This window comes from Cyprinodon tularosa, unplaced genomic scaffold (assembly GCF_016077235.1).
Source record: "Cyprinodon tularosa strain WSP-4 unplaced genomic scaffold, ASM1607723v1 ctg84, whole genome shotgun sequence".
Lineage (NCBI taxonomy): Eukaryota > Metazoa > Chordata > Actinopteri > Cyprinodontiformes > Cyprinodontidae > Cyprinodon > Cyprinodon tularosa.
Window position 1 is genome coordinate 4,466,473 of NW_024039607.1, and position 23,455 is coordinate 4,489,927.

The following is a 23,455-nucleotide window of genomic DNA, read 5'->3' on the forward strand; positions in this document are numbered from 1 at the left end:
TCAAACAGTCACACTCTAAACTCCACCATGGCCAAAACTAGAAAGCTGTCAAAGGACAACCGAAACAAAATTATAGACCTGCACCAGGCTGGGAAGTCTGAATCTGCAATAGGTAAACAGCTTGGTGTGAAGAAATCAACTGTGGGATCAATTATTAGAAAATGGAAAACATACAAGATCACTGATAATCTTCCTCGACCTGGGGCTCCACGCAAGATCTCGACCCGTGGGGTCAAAATGATCACCAGAACCACACGGGGGGACCTAGTGAAGGACCTGCAGAGAGCTGGGACCAAAGTAACAAAGGCTACCATCAGTAACACACTACGGCGCCAGGGACTCAAATCCTGCAGTGCCAGACGTGTCCCCCTTCTTAAGCCAGTACATGTCAAGGCCCGTCTCAACTTTGCTAGAGAGCATTTGGATGATCCAGACGATGACTGGGAGAATATCATATGGTCAGATGAAACCAAAATAGAACTTTTTGGTAAAAACTCTACTCGTCGTGTTTGGAGGAGAGAGAATGCTGAGTTGCATCCAAAGAACACCATACCTACAGTGAAGCATGGGGGTGGAAACATCATGCTTTGGGGCTGTTTTTCTGCTAAGGGACCAGGACGACTGATCCGTGTGAAGGAAAGAATGAATGGGGCCATGTATCGTCAAATTTTGAGTGAAAACCTCCTTCCATTAGCAAGGGCATTGAAGATGAAACGTGGCTGGGTCTTTCAGCATGACAATGATCCCAAACACACCGCCTGGGTAACGAAGGAGTGGCTTCGTAAGAAGCATTTCAAGGTCCTGGAGTGGCCTAGCCAGTCTCCAGATCTCAACCCCATAGAAAATCTTTGGTGGGAGTTGAAAGTCCGTGTTGCCCAGTGACATGTGTGATTTTGGCCCATTCTTCCATATAAACAATCTTCAAATCATGAAGGTTTCATGGGCCTCTTCTATGAACTCTGATCTGTAGTTCGTTCCACAGATTTTCTGTTGGATTGAAGTCAGGTGATTGGCTGGGCCATTCTAGCAGCTTTATTTTCTTTCTCTGAAACCAATTGGGAGTTTCTTTGGATGTGTGTTTGGGGTCATTGTCTTGCTGAAACATTCACCAACGTTTCATCTATGTCTTTCTGGTTGATGACACCAAAATTTTATCAAGAATGTCTCTTTACATTTTTCTGTTCATCATTCCTGCAATTATTTGAAGTTCACCATAACCATATGGTGAAAAACAACCCATCAGCATTATGTTCCCACCACTAATCTTTACTGTTTGTATGGTGTTTTTGGGAAGATGCACAGTGCAATTTGACCTCCAAACATGATATGTATTATGGCATCCAGAGAGTTCAATTTTGGTCTCATCTGACCAGACTATATTCTCCCAGTATTTCACAGGCTTGTCTAAATATTGTGCATCAAACTTGAAACAAACATCAACATGCGTTTTCTTCAGCATTGGAGTCTTGCGTGGTGAGCATGCATACAGGCCATGGTGGTTGAATGCATTACTTATTGCTTTCTTTAAAACAATTGTACCTCCTCATTCCAGGTCTTTCTGAAGTTCTCCACAAGTTGTCTTTTGCTCTTGGACAACTCTGTTCACCCCTCTGTCAAAGATCTTGCAAGGAGCACCTGGTCGTTAGCCTGACGTAGTCCTACTCAATTCTAGTCAGAATATGAGTCTGATACTGCTCCATAGAGCTGTGATTATGGGGCGTGTTTTGAAGGCAACAAAAAAAATGCCTCTGCACTCAATTGGATAGACCTACAACCAATAAGAGCAACTGAGTGCGTGACGTATGTTAAGCCACGCATAGTTGTTGTCAACAAAAATCAAAGCGTGCAGTCGCACGCCTAGAATTAGAAGATGAGCCTTGATCGCGTTTCTCTGTTCCTCTTTTAAAATTAATTTGCTGTCGATATCTTCTAGAACAGACCTAATAGCAGAATCTACTCACCTCAACTCTCCGGCAGCAGCCATTGTTGTTGTCACCCAAGTGCGCTTTGGTCACGTGGTTGATTATGTTACGGTTGATCATCTGTCCATCATCGTATAAAGCCCGCCCTGACAATTTGATTGGATCGCCAGAGTGTGGGCGATCGTACTCGCGCTACTATGGTGCAATGCCAGACCGAACTTCCCGACCTCAAACCTTGTGGGCGGGACTAAGTTCGGAATGGCACCCAGGCTACCTGGTCGTGGTTGTCTATGGTTAAATTATGTTCTTTCCACATCTGGATTATGGTCCCATTTGGCTCCTGGATGCGCCTGGAGGCCCATGGATACTGGTCAAAGTTGTTGGGAAAAAAATATTAAGCTGAATACTAAAAGGTTTTGCCAGCATATAGTTGGAGGCAATAAAACACCTTAGATTGTGGGATAGGGCTGGGTATTGTTCAAAAATTTTCGGTTCCTGTACCAATACCGATACCTTCACTTCGATACCGGTTCCTGAACGATACTTTTTTCGATACCAGTTTTATAATATCAATTCGAAGAAAAAGAAAATTACACAACATAAAAAAGTACAAATTTTGAGTTTTATTTTAAGCTCTGATTTTTCCATTTACATTTTTCCTCTTACATAAAAAAAAATTCAGTGTCTAATATTCACTGTTACATTGGGAGGACCTTTTTACTTAGAAGTTTTCCTTTAGAAAAATTGCCATGTCTGACAAACAAGCCTGTTTAATGGGATCCTACTGACAGCGCACCGCTGGTAGGTGGGGGTCAGAGCGGCTCCGACAGAAATATTGGAAGGCAGGATGAACTGACTGCACTGATTAAGTTTTCAGGTGGATTTTCCCACTTAAAAACATAATAAAACTACTTTATTCCCACTGATCACAGCAAATATACACTATATTGCCAAAAGTATTTGCTCACCTGCCTTGACTCACATATGAGCTTAAGTGACATCCCGTTCCTAATCCATAGGGTTCAATATGACGTCGGTCCACCCTTTGCAGCTAGAACAGCTTCAACTCTTCTGGGAAGGCTGTCCACAAGGTTTAGGAGTGTGTTTATGGGAATTTTTGACCATTCTTCCAGAAGCGCATTTGTGAGGTCGCACACTGATGTTGGACGAGAAGGCCTGGCTCTCAGTCTCCGCTCTAATTCATCCCAAAGGTGTTCTATCGGGTTGAGGTCAGGACTCTGTGCAGGCCAGTCAAGTTCATCCACACCAGACTCTGTCATCCATGTCTTTATGGACCTTGCTTTGTGCACTGGTGCACAGTCATGTTGGAAGAGGAAGGGGCCAGCTCCAAACTGTTCCCACAAAGTTGGGAGCATGGAATTGTCCAAAATGTCTTGGTATGCTGAAGCATTCAGAGTTCCTTTCACTGGAACTAAGGGGCCAAGCCCAGCTCCTGAAAAACAACCCCACACCATAATCCCCCCTCCACCAAACTTTACACTTGGCACAATGCAGTCAGACAAGTACCGTTCTCCTGGCAACCGCCAAACCCAGACCCGTCCATCAGATTGCCAGATGGAGAAGCGCGATTCGTCACTCCAGAGAACGCGTCTCCACTGCTCTAGAGTCCAGTGGCGGCGTGCTTTACACCACCGCATCCGACGCTTTGCATTGCACTTGGTGATGTATGGCTTGGATGCAGCTGCTCGCCCATGGAAACCCATTCCATGAAGCTCTCTGCGCACTGTTCTTGAGCTACATGAAGTTTGGAGGTCTGTAGTGATTGACTCTGCAGAAAGTTGGCGACCTCTTCGCACTATGCGCGTCAGCATCCGCTGACCCCGCTCCGTCAGTTTACGTGGCCTACCACTTCGTGGCTGAGTTGCTGTCGTTCCCAAACACTTCCATTTTCTTATAATACAGCTGACAGTTGACTGTGGAATATTTAGGAGCGAGGAAATTTCACGACTGGATTTGTTGCACAGGTGGCATCCTATCACAGTTCCACGCTGGAATTCACTGAGCTCCTGAGAGCGACCCATTCTTTCACAAATGTTTGTAAAAACAGTCTGCATGCCTAGGTGCTTGAATTTATACACCTGTGGCCATGGAAGTGATTGGAACACCTGATTCCAATAATTTGGATGGGTGAGCAAATACTTTTGGCAATATAGTGTAGCTGCAAGGCAAATAAAGGATAGAGTAGCTCCGCCCAACGCGCGGCAGAGCCACTTTTCGACCGCGCAGCCAGAGCAGCCAGCCAGAGCAGCAAAGCTGCTTCAGCCGCGTGTCAGAAGCTGCTACAAGCAGCAAAAAATAAAGCAGCAGACGCGATTTTGCTGCTCTTGCTGCGTCCAGTTTGTAAGCAGCATGATTCACTCCGCTCTGGCTTTGCTCTGCCCACGGGCTGCTGAGAGGAGGATGGTCGCGCTGGCTGCGGTCCGCTCTTCTTGTAGTCAAACAGCGAGCAACTTTCTGCTCTTAAATTGTTTCCCTGCACGATGTATTGCATTGCGCACCAGTCTTAATAAAGTGAAGCCGCACTTTTGACCTGGGAGGCATTTTAAAGGGGTTCCACGACGCTCGCAACCAGTTCACAACAGATACACATGAACCCTGGCTGTAGGCGTGACCACCTGTGTATTTTTCCTGGATGACGCAATCACGTTAAGTGTTACAGCCAATCACCGAAACTTGGTACCGAAAGACGAGGCATGTTTCGATACTCTGTAGAACCGAAGCATTTCGGTCGGTACCATAAAAGAACCGAAGTTCGGTACCCAGCCCTATTGTGGGAAGGGTTTACCTTCTAGAAAGACATTTTTTAAATCTGTTACAACCTCCATCCTGCCTGACTTAAATAGTTCGATATAGCTCAGATCTAATATGTGTTTCTGTTAAGAAAAATAAATACATAAATGTAGCCACTTTTCAGATTTGTGTGTAAAAGGAACCTTGTAATTTTTTAATGAATTTTTTTTATGAATGTTCAGCATTGAAATTTGTTCATTCAGGATATAATGGGGGGGAAAAAAACAAAAAATATGAATACCTCTGGTAGGGACTGCAGTTAAAGTCGAAATACCTGAAATTACCAGGCTTTCGTTCAAGCCTGTGTTAGGAGTTTTGAAGAGTCAGTTTGAGATGTTTGAGGAAAATAAGAAAATACAACAGCCTATAAATGTGATCAAAGGTAACCGGTTTGCTGCATGCATGGTTATTTGACCATTATATGCAAATCAGTGAGCTATTGTGAATGTCAGCTCCTTATGCAGTTAAGCCCCTTTAACTGTTGGATTTAGAAATGAAAGCCTCTTTTGCTGCATCCTTAGCGGGCTGCTTGTGAGCTGCTGGAGTCTGCTAAAAATGCAAATCACCCAAAACAGCCCTGGAAACAACAGGCAGGCCTTTCAGAGCTACACACAGAGGTGTAGATGTATCAAGAAGAGGATGAAAGAATTTCCAGTGGCTCATACAGCACCTGCCATTTTAGTAAAATAGTAAAGCTGATTCACCTTCCCTGGAAATTAACAAAACAAATCAGAAAAAAAAACAAGAGAGGCAAAAGATCAAGTTATATGTTATATAAAATATCAACCATTTACTTTGTTCAACGAGTTTAAAAATTTGCCCTTTGGTGCAACTCAGGTTTGTATAATATACCTCATTCCCTTTTTATTCCAGTTACTCTGTAAATATATCCTATGTGCTTTTTCCTGTTTTTTACCTGATAAAAGATTGCTTCATCTTTTTACCTTTTCAAGGTCACATTCCAAGAGATTGAATGCTTTCATCTTTACTCTGGAAAACCAGCCCCCTAATCTTAAACATAGTTTTAAATCTCCCATTAATAGATCCATATATGTTCTTTGTTGTGAAATGGTTCTCTAACAAATTCCTTGTCAGTATTTTGAACTTAGGTTAGGATTTCTAGAGTTAATAAAAAAAAAAAAATAGTCATTTTCTGTTGTGATGTTATACATTTGTTTCCTTTTAAACCTCTTGGGCTTTACATAATAGATAGTGATCTGAAAAATAGCATTAAGGAAAAATATAGGTTTGCATTTATGCACAATGTTTTTAGTCTAATATTACCTGTTACCTGTTTTGGTTCTCCCCTTTTGGACTTCTTTTGGGTTTCTTTTTTAGTTTTCAGTTATTTATGTCATTCTGTTTTGTTGGTCATTGGTTTCTTTTCTGTTTTGAGTTACTCTCTGTTGCCCCCTTGTGCCAGTCTCCTTTCCCTTAGTTCCCTCCTAGTTACTTCTATCCACACCTGCTCCATATCACCTGATTAGTCCATTCTTTGTTCTATCCCCCATATATGCTCCTCCTTGTCTTCAGTTACTGTTTGCTGGTTTCTGGGCTCCTCATGTGTGTTTTCCCCTGATGTCTCGTGGTTGTTTTGTCTTCTGCATTCTGGTCTTGGATTTTGTTTCTGTTTGCCATTAAATCAGCAAAAACTCATCCCTGCCTATTCAGCTCTGCATTTTGGCCCCCAACCAACCTCCTCTCACCCTGACATTACCTGGCCACTAGTAGAAAGACTCCCTCCAATAAATGTTTATATCACTCTTTCTAAATGCTGCAGCTGGACGGAGCGCTACCTTTGATTTAAAGCTTAGGTCATTATAAGATGATCAATAGATTTACTTTGGATTCAGTGTTTGTCGGTATCACAATTTTATGTTTTTTTTTTTTTGTTGGTTTAGAGACATTGTGATTGTCTTAATGTACATTTTAGGTAGAGTTTTTTCCATGTCAACCTACTCTAGCTGGTACTGATCAAACCCCATGTGTAAGATAGCCAGTTGATGTCTATATGTTAAAAGTACTTAAAAAGCTAAATATTTACTATTCAGTGGGAGTCATCACCTGCTTCTAACAGAATTCTTTTTAGGTTTTGAGTTATTTTCACCACCGTTTTTAAACATAAATTGTATTGATCACTTGATCAAGATTTTGATTTTGTCCCAAATACTGATTTAGATCATTTCAGATTGAATAATAACGGATACAAAAAACAAATCTGATGCCTGCAGATGTAAATCAATAATTTGCAAACTACATATCAGTGTAGGTAAAAGTAATCCAAACAAATATCAATCACACCGTAGTAACTCAGCAGAGAGTGCCTAAAACATATATTTTTTGCATTATGTTGCAAAATGATAATGGAATACTTCCAGCGATTTTTTTTATTTGTTAAACATCTCAACTTCTTCTTATTTGCTTAAATCATTAACAAGGAGTCAATCCAGTGAGTCTAAGCAGCAACACCGGGCAAACCCCTGATCTCCAAATATCTGTAGTATAGGCAACAAAAGTCATGTCATACAAGGTACCGTATAAATGATGGTGAACTTTTATTCAGCCAAGGTAGCGCTGTGTTGTCTGTTTGGTATTAAGAGGGCAGAAAATTCTCTGAATTCAGTATTCTGGAAAGATAATGAAAACTTGTATTTACTACCTTAGTGTTTACTACCCAGGTGTGTTACATGCATTGACTTAATGATTGTGTACAATCAGTCCCAACCCTGCTTTCATTCCAAAAAGCAGTCATATCTGTAACCAGATGGCTTTTTAACTCTTATTGTTTTAAGCAGCTTAAAGCTTTATTATGCAGCCAATGTAAAACCAAAGAAATGTTGTCAGTGAGTGAAGATAGACATGGCAGGGGTTTGAAATTACTGACTTGAAATATTTAGTGAAAAATAGCCTTTTTCACTCAACTATGAGCTAAGAATTGCCTGCAGTTGATACAAATCTACAGAAAGATTTATTGAGGAGCTATATTGGAGCATTCAAAAGCTTCCCTTAATTATTAATTCATCCAAGTGTCTCTCACAACCTCCTATTTTTAGAAGCCTTCACCACATCTCCAAACAAAGCTGACAGGGTGAGCTTATTTTAGTGGCTCTTTTATGCCTTTGTATCCTGCCTTCTGCCTTTGCTTCACATATTTTTACCCCCACATTCTGGATTTTTGAATTTCCCCACAGTGGGACGATAAAGGTCTATTATTTCTTTGCTATTTTACTGTCACCTTCTAGCGAAAGACTAGGTATACAACACTACCAGCGCTGTGTTGAGTTTTTTTTTTTTTTTTTTCTGCTGTCAGTAAATCATTATACAGGGTTCTAGGATCCATAAATGGATTTTAAAATGTTAAAAGTTAATTGGACCATCAAAAATTTTAATTCAATGGAATTTAGCTTTTGATTTCTACTGTGTTATTTTAGAGAGAGTTATCAACTAAAATATTTCGACCAGTTAACAGCATAGCGCAGCAAATGTTTTATAACTGCAACTATGAAGCTTTGGAGATGGCAAAGGTTGAAGATATTCTGCAGTGTGAGGCCCTACAGCTTAGACAGCTGTTATTGTCATATGCGTCATCTCTTCTTACACAGAAGACAAGCAAAAAGGGATAGAAAAGTGTTTCCTTTTAAGTGACATAGTTTTTTTCAATCTGTGTGTCGAAACCAAATAGATCTATAAGCATAACAATTAAGTATTAAGTAATAACTTTAAAAAATCATATTATTTTCATGTGCCTGCATTTAAATGCAGATCATATAAATGCACGTAGATAGGAGGCAAGCTTCTTTTGGAGGCTGATAAAGCTTTGGACCTACAGTATTTGGTTATAATATTCAAATATGTGAGGAAATTTACAAAAAAATAATAATAAATTGCATTTATTATAACATTAGAAAATTAACTTGACATGAAAAATATATATTTTCTCCTTGAACTGCCTCCAAACCAGTCACTTATGAGAAGATAACATGGCCAAACAGTTTTAAGATCTAATATAAAGATGCACCCATTACTGAATGAAAAGACCATTAAAGAAAGGATAAACTCAGCTTTTTCCCTGAAAACATTAACGAGAGGAGTGGGTGTTTTCATCACTCAATCTAATTGGATCCTTTAAATCTGTAGCTTATAGAGTAAGAACCTGCATCATTCTATTGATTATTCTTTGTAAAAGGGAGTACAGACCAATAATACAATGGATATAAAAGCTAGAAAATACAATTAAAAGGAGAGTGTACTAATATGATTAAATACATTTTCTAAATCTCTTCAATTAAAGGTGACTAAAACGCAGGCACACTAGAATCCTAAAAATCATTAAAACGGGAAATCTCTCTGTGTACAGCCAGCTAATGAGTTGAATGCTACTGAAAAGCTGCTCTATATGATCAGAAGCCTATTTTGTCTTCCTCTTTATCCATCAGCCATCCCCTATTGAATAACTCCAGTTCCATTTTCATATACTGATCTCACATAATTTCTATGTCTCTATAATTGTTTCGAGTTATAGTCTCCCCTTATTGAGACCAAAAGCAGTTGAGTGGTAAGCATGTGATAAATGTTTGCAAAAAGCAGCAAAGAAGCTTTTGCTGTGCATCACTGACTGCATACAATAAAGGTGTAGGGCACTCAATAGCATTAATTCAACATGAATTTTAAGAGGTATTGACATTAAGAGGCTGTAAATTTGCAGACTAAGGAAAAGTGGAGAAAGCTCAAGAGAGGGTTGAGAAGTTAGTTTGACATTTCAGGGACAGTCGAAGGGTTTCGCTTCCAGAGATTTTTAAACCCTGCGTGCCCCCTCAACCGGCACCAACATAACATGTTACACACCATTTTTAGTGTTAGTGCTGTAAACTTTTACCCATGTCCAAATGCAAATGTAATTATTCTAAAAAATTCTAAAAAAAAAAAAGGTTGTGTTTACTATTAAGACAAACACTTTACTAAGCTTTGTTTTGTCAGGTTTGGTATTTCTCTGTGTATGGGAATTGCATCCAAACTTTAAATGATCTATTATTCAGCATGGATGGCTAGGTTTAAAGTCTTTTTGTCAATGAAAATGCGGAACTCCCATAATTTACATTAAATTAAATTTACTTTATTTTTATTAGACATGTTATTTTATTCCTTTTACAGAGACAATTCAATCATATGCCACAGTCAGATTGGTTCAAAGTTTCCTATCTAAGAAAAAACAGCTGATTGCATCAACTCATTGATCCAAAACAATCCAGGACACTGAGCATGCATGCAAAGACAGTGGAGAGGAAAAACTCCCTTTTAACAGGAAGAAACCTCCAGCAGAACCAGACTCGGTATGAGTGTCCATCTGCTGAGGCCAGCAGGGATTCAAGGAGACATTAGCAGACATACAAACCAAACATACACTATATTGCCAAAAGTATTTGCTCACCCATCCAAATTATTGGAATCAGGTGTTCCAATCACTTCCATGGCCACAGGTGTATAAATTCAAGCACCTAGGCATGCAGACTGTTTTTACAAACATTTGTGAAAGAATGGGTCGCTCTCAGGAGCTCAGTGAATTCCAGCGTGGAACTGTGATAGGATGCCACCTGTGCAACAAATCCAGTCGTGAAATTTCCTCGCTCCTAAATATTCCACAGTCAACTGTCAGCTGTATTATAAGAAAATGGAAGTGTTTGGGAACGACAGCAACTCAGCCACGAAGTGGTAGGCCACGTAAACTGACGGAGCGGGGTCAGCGGATGCTGACGCGCATAGTGCGAAGAGGTCGCCAACTTTCTGCAGAGTCAATCACTACAGACCTCCAAACTTCATGTGGCCTTCAGATTAGCTCAAGAACAGTGCGCAGAGAGCTTCATGGAATGGGTTTCCATGGTCGAGCAGCTGCATCCAAGCCATACATCACCAAGTGCAATGCAAAGCGTCGGATGCGTTGGTGTAAAGCACGCCGCCACTGGACTCTAGAGCAGTGGAGACGCGTTCTCTGGAGTGACAAATCGCGCTTCTCCATCTGGCAATCTGATGGACGGGTCTGGGTTTGGCGGTTGCCAGGAGAACGGTACTTGTCTGACTGCATTGTGCCAAGTGTAAAGTTTGTTGGAGGGGGGATTATGGTGTGGGGTTGTTTTTCAGGAGCTGGGCTTGGCCCCTTAGTTCCAGTGAAAGGAACTCTGAATGCTTCAGCATACCAAGACATTTTGGACAATTCCATGCTCCCAACTTTGTGGGAACAGTTTGGAGCTGGCCCCTTCCTCTTCCAACATGACTGTGCACCAGTGCACAAAGCAAGGTCCATAAAGACATGGATGACAGAGTCTGGTGTGGATGAACTTGACTGGCCTGCACAGAGTCCTGACCTCAACCCGATAGAACACCTTTGGGATGAATTAGAGCGGAGACTGAGAGCCAGGCCTTCTCGTCCAACATCAGTGTGCGACCTCACAAATGCGCTTCTGGAAGAATGGTCAAAAATTCCCATAAACACACTCCTAAACCTTGTGGACAGCCTTCCCAGAAGAGTTGAAGCTGTTCTAGCTGCAAAGGGTGGACCGACGTCATATTGAACCCTATGGATTAGGAACGGGATGTCACTTAAGCTCATATGTGAGTCAAGGCAGGTGAGCAAATACTTTTGGCAATATAGTGTAGAAGCGCTGATCTATAGAAATTTTTAAAAAGTAAAGGTAATGGTATATATCCCTGCTGCTATCAAACTTTAAAATGCGGCACTATCTGCAATAACTAATGTGCAATCAATATTTAATACCCTGTGTAATAACCTTTTTCATATTTAATACTCAGTGCAATAACAATATATATAAATACCTATTTATATACATACCCATTTAATACCCTGTGCAATAATTATGTGTAATAATCCTGTTAAATAACAGACTTCAGCTGCTATATATATATGTTGACACACTTTATATACTCTATGTACCCCGTGCACCTTTTCCTCCTTTTTGCGCCTTCTTTTTGACTATTGAACCGATGTAACAAGTACATTTCTCCACTGTGAGATCAATTAAGTCTATTAATCATTAGCTCCACAGGTGGCTCTGTCTTGAAAAGAAACAACTAAACAGACAAACTCTGAGCCAGTTTTCATGGCAAAGGGATAAAAGGAACCCCATACAGTTAGTTACAGTCAAAGTTTAGACATAGCCTATAGCTATGTCTTGGAGAGAAACAGGCCAAAAATAAATGGAAGTTAAGTGAAAAAACAAACTGCAGAGGAATTTATGAGATGGCCATAACAACATGCTACACATCTTTAATTGGTCTTGTTTAGAGTTCAACTCTGGTTGACGTGATTGTGGTTACAGCATTGAAACCAGTACTGGTCCCTAATAAATTCTGCATTTAATTCCCTAAAATGTTTGTAGAGAACCTGATGTTTTTGCATTGAATGCAGCATTTTTGGCAAATTTGTTGGTTTGGGTTTCATCTTTCCATTAGTTATCTTCTGTAACTGTATCCTTGTTTGTTAGTACTACCTTCAAAAACACTGAGATACATTAACAGTCTTTCCCTGAGGCCAATGTCTTTCTGTTTTCAAGCTGCAGCGACTGAAGCGCTCTCTGTCCCTTAAGTCAGTCATTCGCAGCAAGAGTGTGGATAACTTTTTCCAGCGCAGCAACTGCGAATCTCGACTGGCCTCAGCCATCATCACCGTGCCACCACCTCAAACAGCTTCTCCCTTTTCTGATTCTCCTCTGACGTATGAGCTCTCACCCTCTCTTTCACCATCAATCAGTCCAAACCCTTCCTTGTCATCACCTTCCCCTTCAATTAGTCCTTCACTGTCCAGAAACTCAAAGAGCCAGCCAAAGTCTCAGGCTCAACCAGTCAAAACCCACTGTTTCCAGGAGCATGTCTTCCGTAGGCCTACCACCTGCCAGAGATGCAGCCATATGATCCAAGGTAAGTCAATTATCAGCTACCGGTTATCGGATACTCTCAGTAATACCAGCATCTTTACTATTTGTTGTGCTTCTGACTGTAGCTTACCCAGAAAGTGATTGATTTAAGTCAGCCATGTGTTATTTGTTATTCGTTATATCCAGGAAATTCCAAACAGGGTCTGCGTTGTAAAGCCTGTAAGCTGGCGGCCCACCTTTGGTGTTCATCTGAGCTCTCTCAACTGGCCTGTAATGGCAAGGTAAGAGACTTCAGAGTCAGTGCCTCATAAGAAGGAAATTAGGAAATATATTTTAATCAAAAAAAGTACAGCAATGGGTACAAGACTCACAGAAAATATTAAATCTCACTTGTCATTAGGGATACCCTAAGCCGATATTAATATCAGATATCAGTCCAATATTAGCCTTTGGCTATGATGCCTCTAAACTTGGTTTTCGTAAATTTACTAAAACTCAATTACAATTGTGGGATCAATGTAAGATGTAAGAAAACAAGGGTAATTACAAAACAGGTAAATTCTGACCAATGTTGAAATATTTTGTAATATTGTTGCAATTGTTTTTTACAAAATCATTCAGCACCAAATGGATAGTAAAAATGACTTTCTTGCAGTCGTGAGTTAAACCTTAGTTTTTACAATGAGTGCAAATGACTGCACCTAGCTCCTGACAGCTGTTGGGTCTTACATCAGCTGCACTATAAAATCAGTGACTCATTGAAGAAATATGTTGCCATATAACATTAATGTGGTCATGTCTGCTGTTTGGAACAATTCCCAAACAAAACATCTGTTCAGCTGTCCGGTCGCAAACTTTGCAGTTCGGCTGTTTCTCCAGTCTAATTCAACAACTTCCCAGAGCTGACTATGAATAAGCTGAAATAACACACTTTATAGAAAACTCTAAAGAAGGTGAATAGTGTTAAACAAAATTTATAGGTAAAAAAAGGGTCATGTGATATTGTTTTTATATTTTAAGTTGTGTTTTGTACCCACTTCTACCACCTAACATCCTGCTCTAGATGCGTTATAGCCAAAACAGCTGGGCCTGGTTTGGATACGAAAGCTTTCCATCACCTGTTGAGTATTTGATAGGATGTGTCTCCATTTAACCCACTTCAAATATTCAGAGTTCCTATATTTGCACAATTTGACAGCTTAAAGCACACTGGATAGAGTCCTTATTGATCAAAACATGTGTTGCATGAACAGGAGTTTTATACCACAAGAGGTTAAAAAAAAAGCCAAACAGACAGAATATTGACAAACGATTTACTAGATAATGCATGAAATATGGAGAAATAAATTTGATAACAGAGAAGAGGTTGCTGTTTTAAATAAACTTTGTCATAATGCTTTTAATGCACATTTAGTTGTTTTTTGTTTATTTTTTCATAAAAGCAATGTTTTTATCCTGCCAGAAGCGTGAAGTTACAAATTTTATATGTAGTACTTAAATGTGCAGTGAAAGGAAATGTTAAGGGACAAATTATTAGCTAAAAATGCTTAAATGTTTATTTTGTACTGATCATTTATATACGGTTGACTTTGTTTTAGTTGCTCCTAGCTTCTTTCAGCAGTTTCATTTGCCATGAAGAAAAAATGTCACATGATTAATTAGATTTACTGTAATTGTTTCTAAAATGGCCTGGGAATGTGAATGTTCCTTAGAGAGAGGACACAAATTAAGAATGTTCAGCGTCAGCAGAATTAAACAGCATCTGGATGCCTAAAGTGTCTCACTGAGTCATTTGGCACAGCCTTTAGCCCGTGTAATATGCTCAGTTCCAAAACTCCTGGCTTGTAGAAAAAGAATAAAGCCCTTTTCAAAAGACAAAAAGGTGGAGGTATAACTGAAACATGGGTTGATTGTATATGAATAAAAGAGTAGCAGTGAGGGGAGGTTCTTTCTCCTCTCTTCCACATGCCATGCTTTATTAGTAGAAAACAGCTGAGTCTAGCAATAATAAAGTTCATGTCGTTACATTCCAGTATTTTGTCTGCCTTACGACCTTTCTGCCTCTTTACCTACAGTGTTTCTCTGTGTTCCTCTCGCTTGTCTGGACGCAACATTTCCTACCTCTCCTCTAAACTTTGCTTTAAAATCAATATATCTCTGTACCAGCTGGCCTGCCTAATTCAGTGTGAAATTTGCAGTGTTTGAGGAGAACACTATCCCTCGAGGATGTGCAAACTCTCACCAAGCCAGTGTCTTCTCTGATCTCTGTGCACTGATGGAAATGCCCTTTTTTAAATTAGAAATTTTGGGTGGAAATAATGCATATTAATTACAGTTTTTGCATGAACATGGTTAAATTTACATTTCTTTTAAATACTGTAATAAGGTAGTGTTTTTAGTGGCAGTTTGTGTTTTAGGTATGTACAAGATATAAAGCTAAAAAAATCTAGAAATTTAGAAGCAAATCAATAATTGCTATGTTGTGGGAAAATAATTTTTTCCACATAAAAGTATAGCCAAACCTTTGGGATTACTCTGGGCTTCAGATTTTTAGAGGAATTGATCTCCTTTAAACCTTTAGTTTAAAGGAGATTTTACAAACCAGTGGCCATAAAGACAATTGCCCCTTCAAGACACTTAAATTTTTCATAAGTTAGTTACTTAAGAGGACTTCCAACAATCTGCCAACAACAATCCCCCTGAAGCTTTGAAACCAGCTCTCTGTGTGACAAAGCAGCTCCTGAAACAGCTATTCTGGTTATGACATAATTCAGATTTTACAACCCACTACTTTACATCTACCTTCCAATTTCTGCTCTCTGCTCCCTTTTCAGACTTGGCATTTATATGTTTCCTGACCATTTCAGATAAAAATAGTTTCCAATCCTGGCTTTCAGTTCTATGGTAAAGGATCTGACTTTAGTCTTCCACTGTAAATGCAAAAACACATACCACAGCATTTTTGCAAGGATGGCTGACAGTCGAGCAATATGCAGGAGGTCAGCAGGCTTACTTATCTTTCTATAACATTACATATACATTCATTTATCACCAGAACTATGTAATGATTTAAACGTTTAGAGGAGCGCCCATTTAAGGCCAGGTTACATTGGTTATCTTCTTTTTCCTTGCACATTTTGACTTTATAAGCTGACCATACACATTAGAATACCTTCTGAATCTAGCAACTTTTAATGACTGATCAAGTTAGTTCGGTAATCAATGTTAATTAATTGTTAAGATGCAATATACTCTTATTGGGGACGAGGGAATGCTGAGCACTGCACAAAATAATACTGCATATGCAAGAAAGCTGTACTCTCACAGCCTAAATCCTCTCAGTTGTATTCCAGCATATTATCCTTGGCTGATTGTACACATTTTAACTGTTTACATCTAGGAGCACTAAATGATAGGGGGAAAAAAACCTGACTGAGCAACTTTATATGTTTCTGTTTGGAGAGTTAAACCTATTAAGGCCAGCCTTTAAACACGGATCTTTGTTATTTTATGTTACTCGAAAAGTATTTCTATAATTAAATAATTTGACGTTACAGCAAAAGAATCAGAATTTCTTTGCAAAAGAAACTCAAAAGAAATTCTGATTTCTTTTGCTGTAACATCAAATGATTTAAATATATAAAGTATTTCTATAGTTAAATAATTTTATGTTACAGCAAAAGAAATTCTGGTTGGCCTTGTACATATATTTAACTACTTTTAATTGATACTGCAATACATTAACAAAAAATATTTAGTAATAGATTTTATGTTAAATATGAAGCTGTAAAAGCATTTTAAATGTATTTATTTGGGCCTTTGATGTAAACACAGTTGACCTTTGTATACTGTATTGGTGACTTGTCCCTGTTAGTTAATGTTTGGTTTTAAAAGGTTAAACAGAGAAGACTACATGCCCAGAACCCACTCCTTCAGCTTGAGTGCTTTCCATCTCCAATTTATAAATCTAAAGGTCAACTGCAAATATTTGTTTTTGTTGTGAGGAGAGAAAGAGATAAATGCATAGTTACATGCAGTTGGGTCCTTTTCACAAATGACCTCCAATAAAACAGTTCATGTTATTCTGTTGGCATCCTATTATGCGTTTTCCCAAAGGTCCAAGCATGGCTTTATTTGGACTATTTTCAAGTGCAAGGGAGAGGCTCTTTTAACAAATGTGTTAAAAAGAATGTACCTCCTTAAAAAGACTTTGCTTTGTGCATTAATCTAGTAAAAAAGTGATCTAAAGAAGGGAGAAGGCTAATTGCCATAATAGATATATGAAAATTATTATTAATCAATGCATGCTGTGACATCAATAAAAACTGTTGCAGATTAGAGCACAACTTCACTGATGGTATCAAATTAAGGCTGTGTTTTGATGCAGCCCGTCCCCCTGACATCACATTCTGACCTCGCTCTGATGCAAAGAGAGATGCAAAATTCCATCATGTTACAAGTTGTCCAATCTCCGGAACCATTGTCGATTTTTGCTAGTGAAAATGACTCCTCTCTTCAAAGGAGCTATGAGATAAAAAAAAAAAATCCAGCATAGTCTTGCTGGTACGCCCATTTATATACAACGGATGAGGATTTTTTAAATCTCCGCCTTTCAATCAACCAAGATAGAACCCGGTTTCCGTCCTGGCCAGACGTCCTGTGTCTGGTGTGCCCTTCTGCGCTGTGAGCTGTGCTGACTTAAAGACCGTTGAGTCGTTGTCTGCTTTCCTGAGCTGTGAGCTGCTTCATTATTGGATTAATTGAAACTTAATTGATTTAACTTCTACCAAAGATCATTGTCACACATCTGTTTGCTATATATAATCTATGCTGCTAATCTGATGAACGTCCCCTCAGTGCATTACAACAGCTGAGCTAATAAACTAAACATTAGCAAAGACTCTACCTCAAGAACTCATTTGTACTTCTTTATGTTTACTGATTCATTTATTTAGTTTATTTTATTTTAGATTACTTTATTGAACATACTAATAATACTGTGATAGGGATTATTAGGTTAAAAAAAAGCAACCCAAGCAACTTCCCTTGAGTTAACAACTTGAATAGACAGAGAATATTTTCTTTGTGGTTAATGATTAATCATTCTGCTTAATTTATAAACTAAGTTATTGCCATTTACTGATGGTAAAGACATTTTAAAAGCTGCTCAAAAATGTTCAGCCACAAAGGTAAGCCATTAATAACACCTGGCAATTGAGCAATTTGTCAGTTATGATCATTTAACAAAAGATCATTACTTGATTTTATTGTTCCTTTGAGTGACATAGTAACTATAACTTCCAGTTTTCTTGGTGCCAGAGATTAGCTGATTTGTCTTCAATATTTACCTCAGTTTCATCTGGTTTTAACTTAAGGACTAATTTCGTTTTAATGAATTGTAAAGGATTCACAATGCAGGCTGAGTTAGCAGTAAAAAAAAATTTACGGCATAAAGTATAACTTAAAACTGACACTAAGTCACAGGAGTCATAGAACAACAAGCAAGGAACATCTAGAGGAGCTACTGATATTGAGCAGTCAAACAGAACAAACTAACAAAGAGAGGAAAGAACTAGATTTCCTACACGCAGGGTAGATTAATGAGAAAAGGCATGGAGGTCTGATGAGATAACCAGGTAAATATATAAAACAGCTGAGGAAAATATGGAAAGGATCTGTGAAGAAGAGTAATGAACCTGAGGAGACTAAGATTAAACTGTAAGAGAGACTCTGTAGAGAAAATATAGATATTAAAATACAAGGTTAAAATAACATGTACTCATTTTGTTCTCACTGACTGATATTAAATCAGACTCCCTCTTTTTCTGATGTAGTGCTGTTAGGATTGGAAAAAAATATTGTTATTTCATAAATAGAAATAATAACTTTTTGTGTGTTCAAATAAATAGTGCTTCTGGAGGCATCTCCTCAAATGCTTATGAAGATGCTGTTTAAAGCTCAGGAGAGTCTGTTGCTGCCCAAAGTGAAACAGGCTCTGTACTAACATGGGTTTAACAGCTGCTCGGGGAGGAAGAAGCCTTTACTCATAAAGCAAAATAAAACTTTGTTTACAGTTAAACACGCATGGATGACAGTCTTAACTTATTGACATCCTGTGGTCTATTAAAACAAAACATGACGTATTTGGTTGTATGTTTCTTTTTTTATTAAATTTAGATTAAAATAAAAAACTTGAAACATTGAGAAAACATTATTCCTACTGAGGGGCACTCCAGCATTATATTTTGTAGGGGGTTTTGATGGCTGCACTTTAAAAATAGGAGGCATCATAAAGAAAAGACATTATGCCAAAACACTGTAGCTACATTTCAGAATATTTGCCAGGTTGGTTTACTTCGTTACATGTAAACAAGCATAGAGCTAAGTCCATAGATCCAATCTGGAGACCTTTTAAATTTCTAAAGTTATATATAGGCCCAATGAAAGACTTTTAGCTGCAAGGATTTGCAATTCCTGTAAATCACCCATGTTTGTCTTTGGGCTTTGTTGGGTAACATTTGACCTTCTGCTGTCTCCTCTGCTCTCTTTGCATCTCTTCTGATATTTCAGTCTGGAGCCTTTAAGAGAAACTTTAGCTCTCCTCTGCTAACAATTGATCCACTGAGTATAGTGAAGGAGGCTCCGGCTGCTCAGGGTGAGTGGTGACAGCCCTGGTTGATTTGTTACAAAGGCAAGAGACCATAACGTCAGTTATGCTGTTTTATTTGTCTGGCTGAGTACAGAGACAGACAATGTCATCGTTGACCCCGTGTATGAGGCACTCCGCTACGGGACGTCATTGGCTCAGATGAGTCGTTCCAGCTTTGGAAGTATCTCTGAATCTCCTTGTGATGAGGTATAACATACACAACATGTTTGCCATTTTTTTAAATAAAGCCTGTATTAAACAGGAATTCTGCTGACTTTGCTTTCTTTATCAAAGGCAGAGACACTGCAAGGTAAACTAGAAAATCAACCCATTGCTGAAGAGGAAAATATTCCGGGAAGTAAGTCAAGTTTTTACATCTGTCTGCTAATTCTATGATATTCCCATTTCACTTTCTAGAAATGTAATATGAAATTAAATACTGCTGTAACCTATGTTATTTAATCAAACAACTTTCAGACTGTCATATGTTGTTGTGTGAACACACACGAGTTTTTTAAAAGATGTGCGCGTGCGAGAGCATGCACAAGTCCATTTCTCCACATGCATGCTCTGTTTAAAAGTTGCTGTTCTCATACAGGCTTACTGAACTCGAACATCCGCCCTCAGCCCTAAATCCCTCCACCACTATATAGCGCAGGGACTATATAGTTGACTCTATAGCGACACTCAGTTAACTTACCATTCAGACAGATGATCACTGCTTTTTTATCCGTTTGTCACGTAACTCTTTTTCTACTGCGCGGTGCCTGCTCCATAATTATTAGTCGCTGTTGTCGGTTACTGACAGCCTATGGAGACTGCGGGAAGCTGTGACAGCATATCCCATAATGCTTTGTAAGAAAAGCTCTCAGCGCAAAGCATTCTGGGATATATTTGCCTCTTCTGGAGCCCTTCTTTTCGTCTTATACACTCTATTGACACTTACGACCCTCTGTCATTTTTAAAGAACTGTGGTGAGAAAGGTGAGCTTCAATGAGTGTTTAAAATCGTAGCTCACCACACACATATATGCCTGAAAGTGCGCATGCAGAAAAAAGATATCTAACGGGACGAGTAAATAAAGCGGCCTTATGTAAACCTGTCAGCAGACTGATTGACAATTAGGAGGACCACTTATTTCGATAATACACCCAGAAATAAAATATCCTCCTCTATACCTTTAATTCTGCACCGAATGTAATAAATCCACAACAACCTAATACAAAATATAAGTATTTAATAACAATCATTCAGATCCAGTTCAAATATATTTCAGTGAAATATTGACCGAGTGAAACTCGGTAACAGAGTGAAACTACCTGTAACAGTAGCTTCACTTCTGCCTTGCTGCCCTTGATGACAAAGTGTGACATGCTCACTCCCTCTATTGCTTCTTCTCTCCCTTTACTCTGCACTTTTACTCTTTCCTCTGTCTGCGTTTTACATGTGGCCTTTCACATTGTCTGTCCTCCTCTTCATCTTCCCCTTTTCCCTTTTGTCATTGTTTATGTCTGTTTCTCCAGTGCTTACCCCTCCTGAAAGTGAGAAGGCTGATTCAGAGGACAGGGTCAGCCTGAAGGTGTGTAGTCAGCATTCTTCTCTTCTTTCAGTTTATTTTTACTAGCATAAACATCCTCAGTCATTTTTAGTCTCACTATTCTCATTGTAGTTTCACAAAAACAGAAATTTGATGACCATGTTTAATCTAATTGTTTTGTTGTCGCCAGACTCCAAAGCGAGTAGAAGTTCACTCCATTCACACATATATCGCCCTCTACAAGTTTCTGCCTCAGGAGAAGAATGACCTGGAACTACAGTTAGTGATATTTCTTTGTGTACTTTGTTATTTTGCATGAATCAGAATGCCCAGGTGAGATAGGGCATTCATACACCATCTGCCTGCTCAGCAGGATGATCATAGGGGGCTCAATTTGAGAAGGAGGAACATGCGGGGAGGCTGGGAAGGACAAACAGCTGCATTAAATGCATATCAAAAAAAGTTTTCATATGTTAGCAGCTACAAATAACTCTGTTTGTAGTACAACACCTGGAACTAATTTGAAGATACTGAAGCATAAAAGAGTAGCACAAGTTAAATTTATTTTTGCAGTAAATTTTTAAAGGGGCATAGTCACATTATATGCCTTGACAAAAAAAGACTAAAAACCATCTGATCATGATAAGATAAGACAATATGGCATGCATCCATCCTGATAGGGCTTTAATAGTCTTTTTGAGCCTAAATAGAATTCCTGGACTAGGTGCAATTAGCTGAGATAAACGTGTTAATTGCGACAAATGCAAACAGGGGAAAAACATTTCAATATAATAAAGATAAATCAGAGTGTAAAACTTTTCATTGGAATTGATACAAATTAAACACATAAGAGCACTACTTCACAGTAAGTTGTGAGATCCAAATTAAATCTGATTTTAAACTCATGATTCTAGCAGCAGTGACAAAAAAACTGCTCCTCTATATAATTTTGTCTGTACTTTAGCCGAAATCTTAAAGGTATAAGGGCCCTCTCTCCACTTTAAAAAAGGAATGCACATGCACAACCCTGTACCCGCTCCCGAGAGGGAACTCTTATTAAATGTTTGCGAGACCATGCATGGATTTCTCCAAATAGCATGCCAAACTTTACCTTTCGAGTACAAATTTCGCAACCGCAGCATCAGTGGGAAGTCTGACCTGTGCTTTCAGTGTACGCCATCGATTAAAAGAATCTCCCAAAAACACTCTGGCCTTGTTTCTCTCTTCTGAGGCCTTTCTCTTCTTTTCATAGACTTTGTAGACACTTTTTTTCTTGCGATCCGTGACCATTTTCAAGGAATCGCAGTGAGAAAAGCGAGCTTCAATGACTGGCTGAAACCGTAGCTCACCACACATATACACCTGAAAGTGCACATGCGCAGAAATTAGGAGAACCACTTATTTTGATGATTCACCCGTAAAAAAAAAAACATCCTCCACTGTACCTTTAACACGGCAGTGCTATAATTGGTATCAGTATTAATATGGATGTGCACTGACACAACAACCAATTGAACGCCTTCTCAAATGTAACTTTTTTCTTATGCTTTTTATACATCTCAAACCTTTTTCCTTTGTTTTTGAACACCTGTGAGACAGGATATTTACAAGGACAAACATACAAAAGGCAAGGTTTGTTGTAACAATACTCGCATTTTCATATAACAACCCATACATATAAACTCATAAAAATAAACAACCATTTGATAACTCTAGATAACTTAAGAAATAAATCCATTAAACTGAACATTTGGTTGACATGGATAAATGAATATCACAATTAGAAATATAGATGCAATATTTTAACTCTGATAGTTCCACACTCACTCGTCTCTCCTTCTTCAGGTTGTTACCAGCTATGCACGTCTGCAATGCTGTAGCTTAGGTCATGTGGTGCTGCAAGTAAATAGTAAATACACACACAAGGGCTTTATCTCTGAAATTTAGCAAAACAAAGTGTAAAATACCAACAAATAAGTAACATGCAGTAGGAAGCAGCAATTTTTCAGCAAAATTTTGGATGCAACAAGACTGACCACAAGGTGTATAAATTTGAAAAGTCATATAACATGATTATGCACCGGTAAAGGCCATTTGTCAAAAAATCAAATTGGCAAAGAAATGTACAGAAAGTTAGATGAGCTACTTAATGACCCGGGCATTATTTTAGTATAGCCTCCACACTGGAAAAAATCTAAATCTATATATGTTATTTTTTCTAAAAATTTGTGCAGTTTTTTCTTGAATGAGGAGATGAGTGAGATAATTTTCCCAATGGAACAAGGCAATTTATATTTAGAATGATAAAAAAAAAAAAATTGCATTGTCTTATTTTAAATGCATATTATCTTATATTATTTCAAGAAAGAAAAATCTAATTCCATTGGCAGATCATCTTTTTTATCTACTCAGATTAAGGGTAAATACACTTAAGGTAAGAAATTATTTATTTCTAGATCGTTTGCAGTCCGGTAGAGGCGGTGGGGGGAGGAATATTAAAGGGTTGAGTATTGGATTATGACTGGTAATCTGCTAAAGAAAAAACTTTACCTGGCCTAAACTAAAGCTGTTCATCTTAAACCCTGCAAACAATGCAATTTATTTATTGGTAGCAGAGTATAAGATTATTAGCCAAAGAAGAGTCATATCC

At 38.6% G+C, this 23,455-nt stretch overlaps 1 protein-coding gene across 1 annotated transcript in view; it reads left to right on the forward strand.

The window, feature by feature from the left end:
• The window catches only part of LOC119774902 (SH3 and cysteine-rich domain-containing protein 2-like), a 44,351-nt gene that overhangs the window by 14,888 nt on the left and 6,008 nt on the right, over positions 1-23,455 (forward strand). Inside the window, exons 2-8 of the mRNA XM_038272631.1 lie at positions 12,299-12,662; positions 12,806-12,900; positions 19,190-19,274; positions 19,363-19,475; positions 19,563-19,626; positions 20,792-20,847; positions 20,996-21,084. Of these exons, the coding sequence (XP_038128559.1) occupies positions 12,299-12,662; positions 12,806-12,900; positions 19,190-19,274; positions 19,363-19,475; positions 19,563-19,626; positions 20,792-20,847; positions 20,996-21,084 (866 nt within the window). The remainder of the gene's footprint in view (positions 1-12,298; positions 12,663-12,805; positions 12,901-19,189; positions 19,275-19,362; positions 19,476-19,562; positions 19,627-20,791; positions 20,848-20,995; positions 21,085-23,455) is intronic.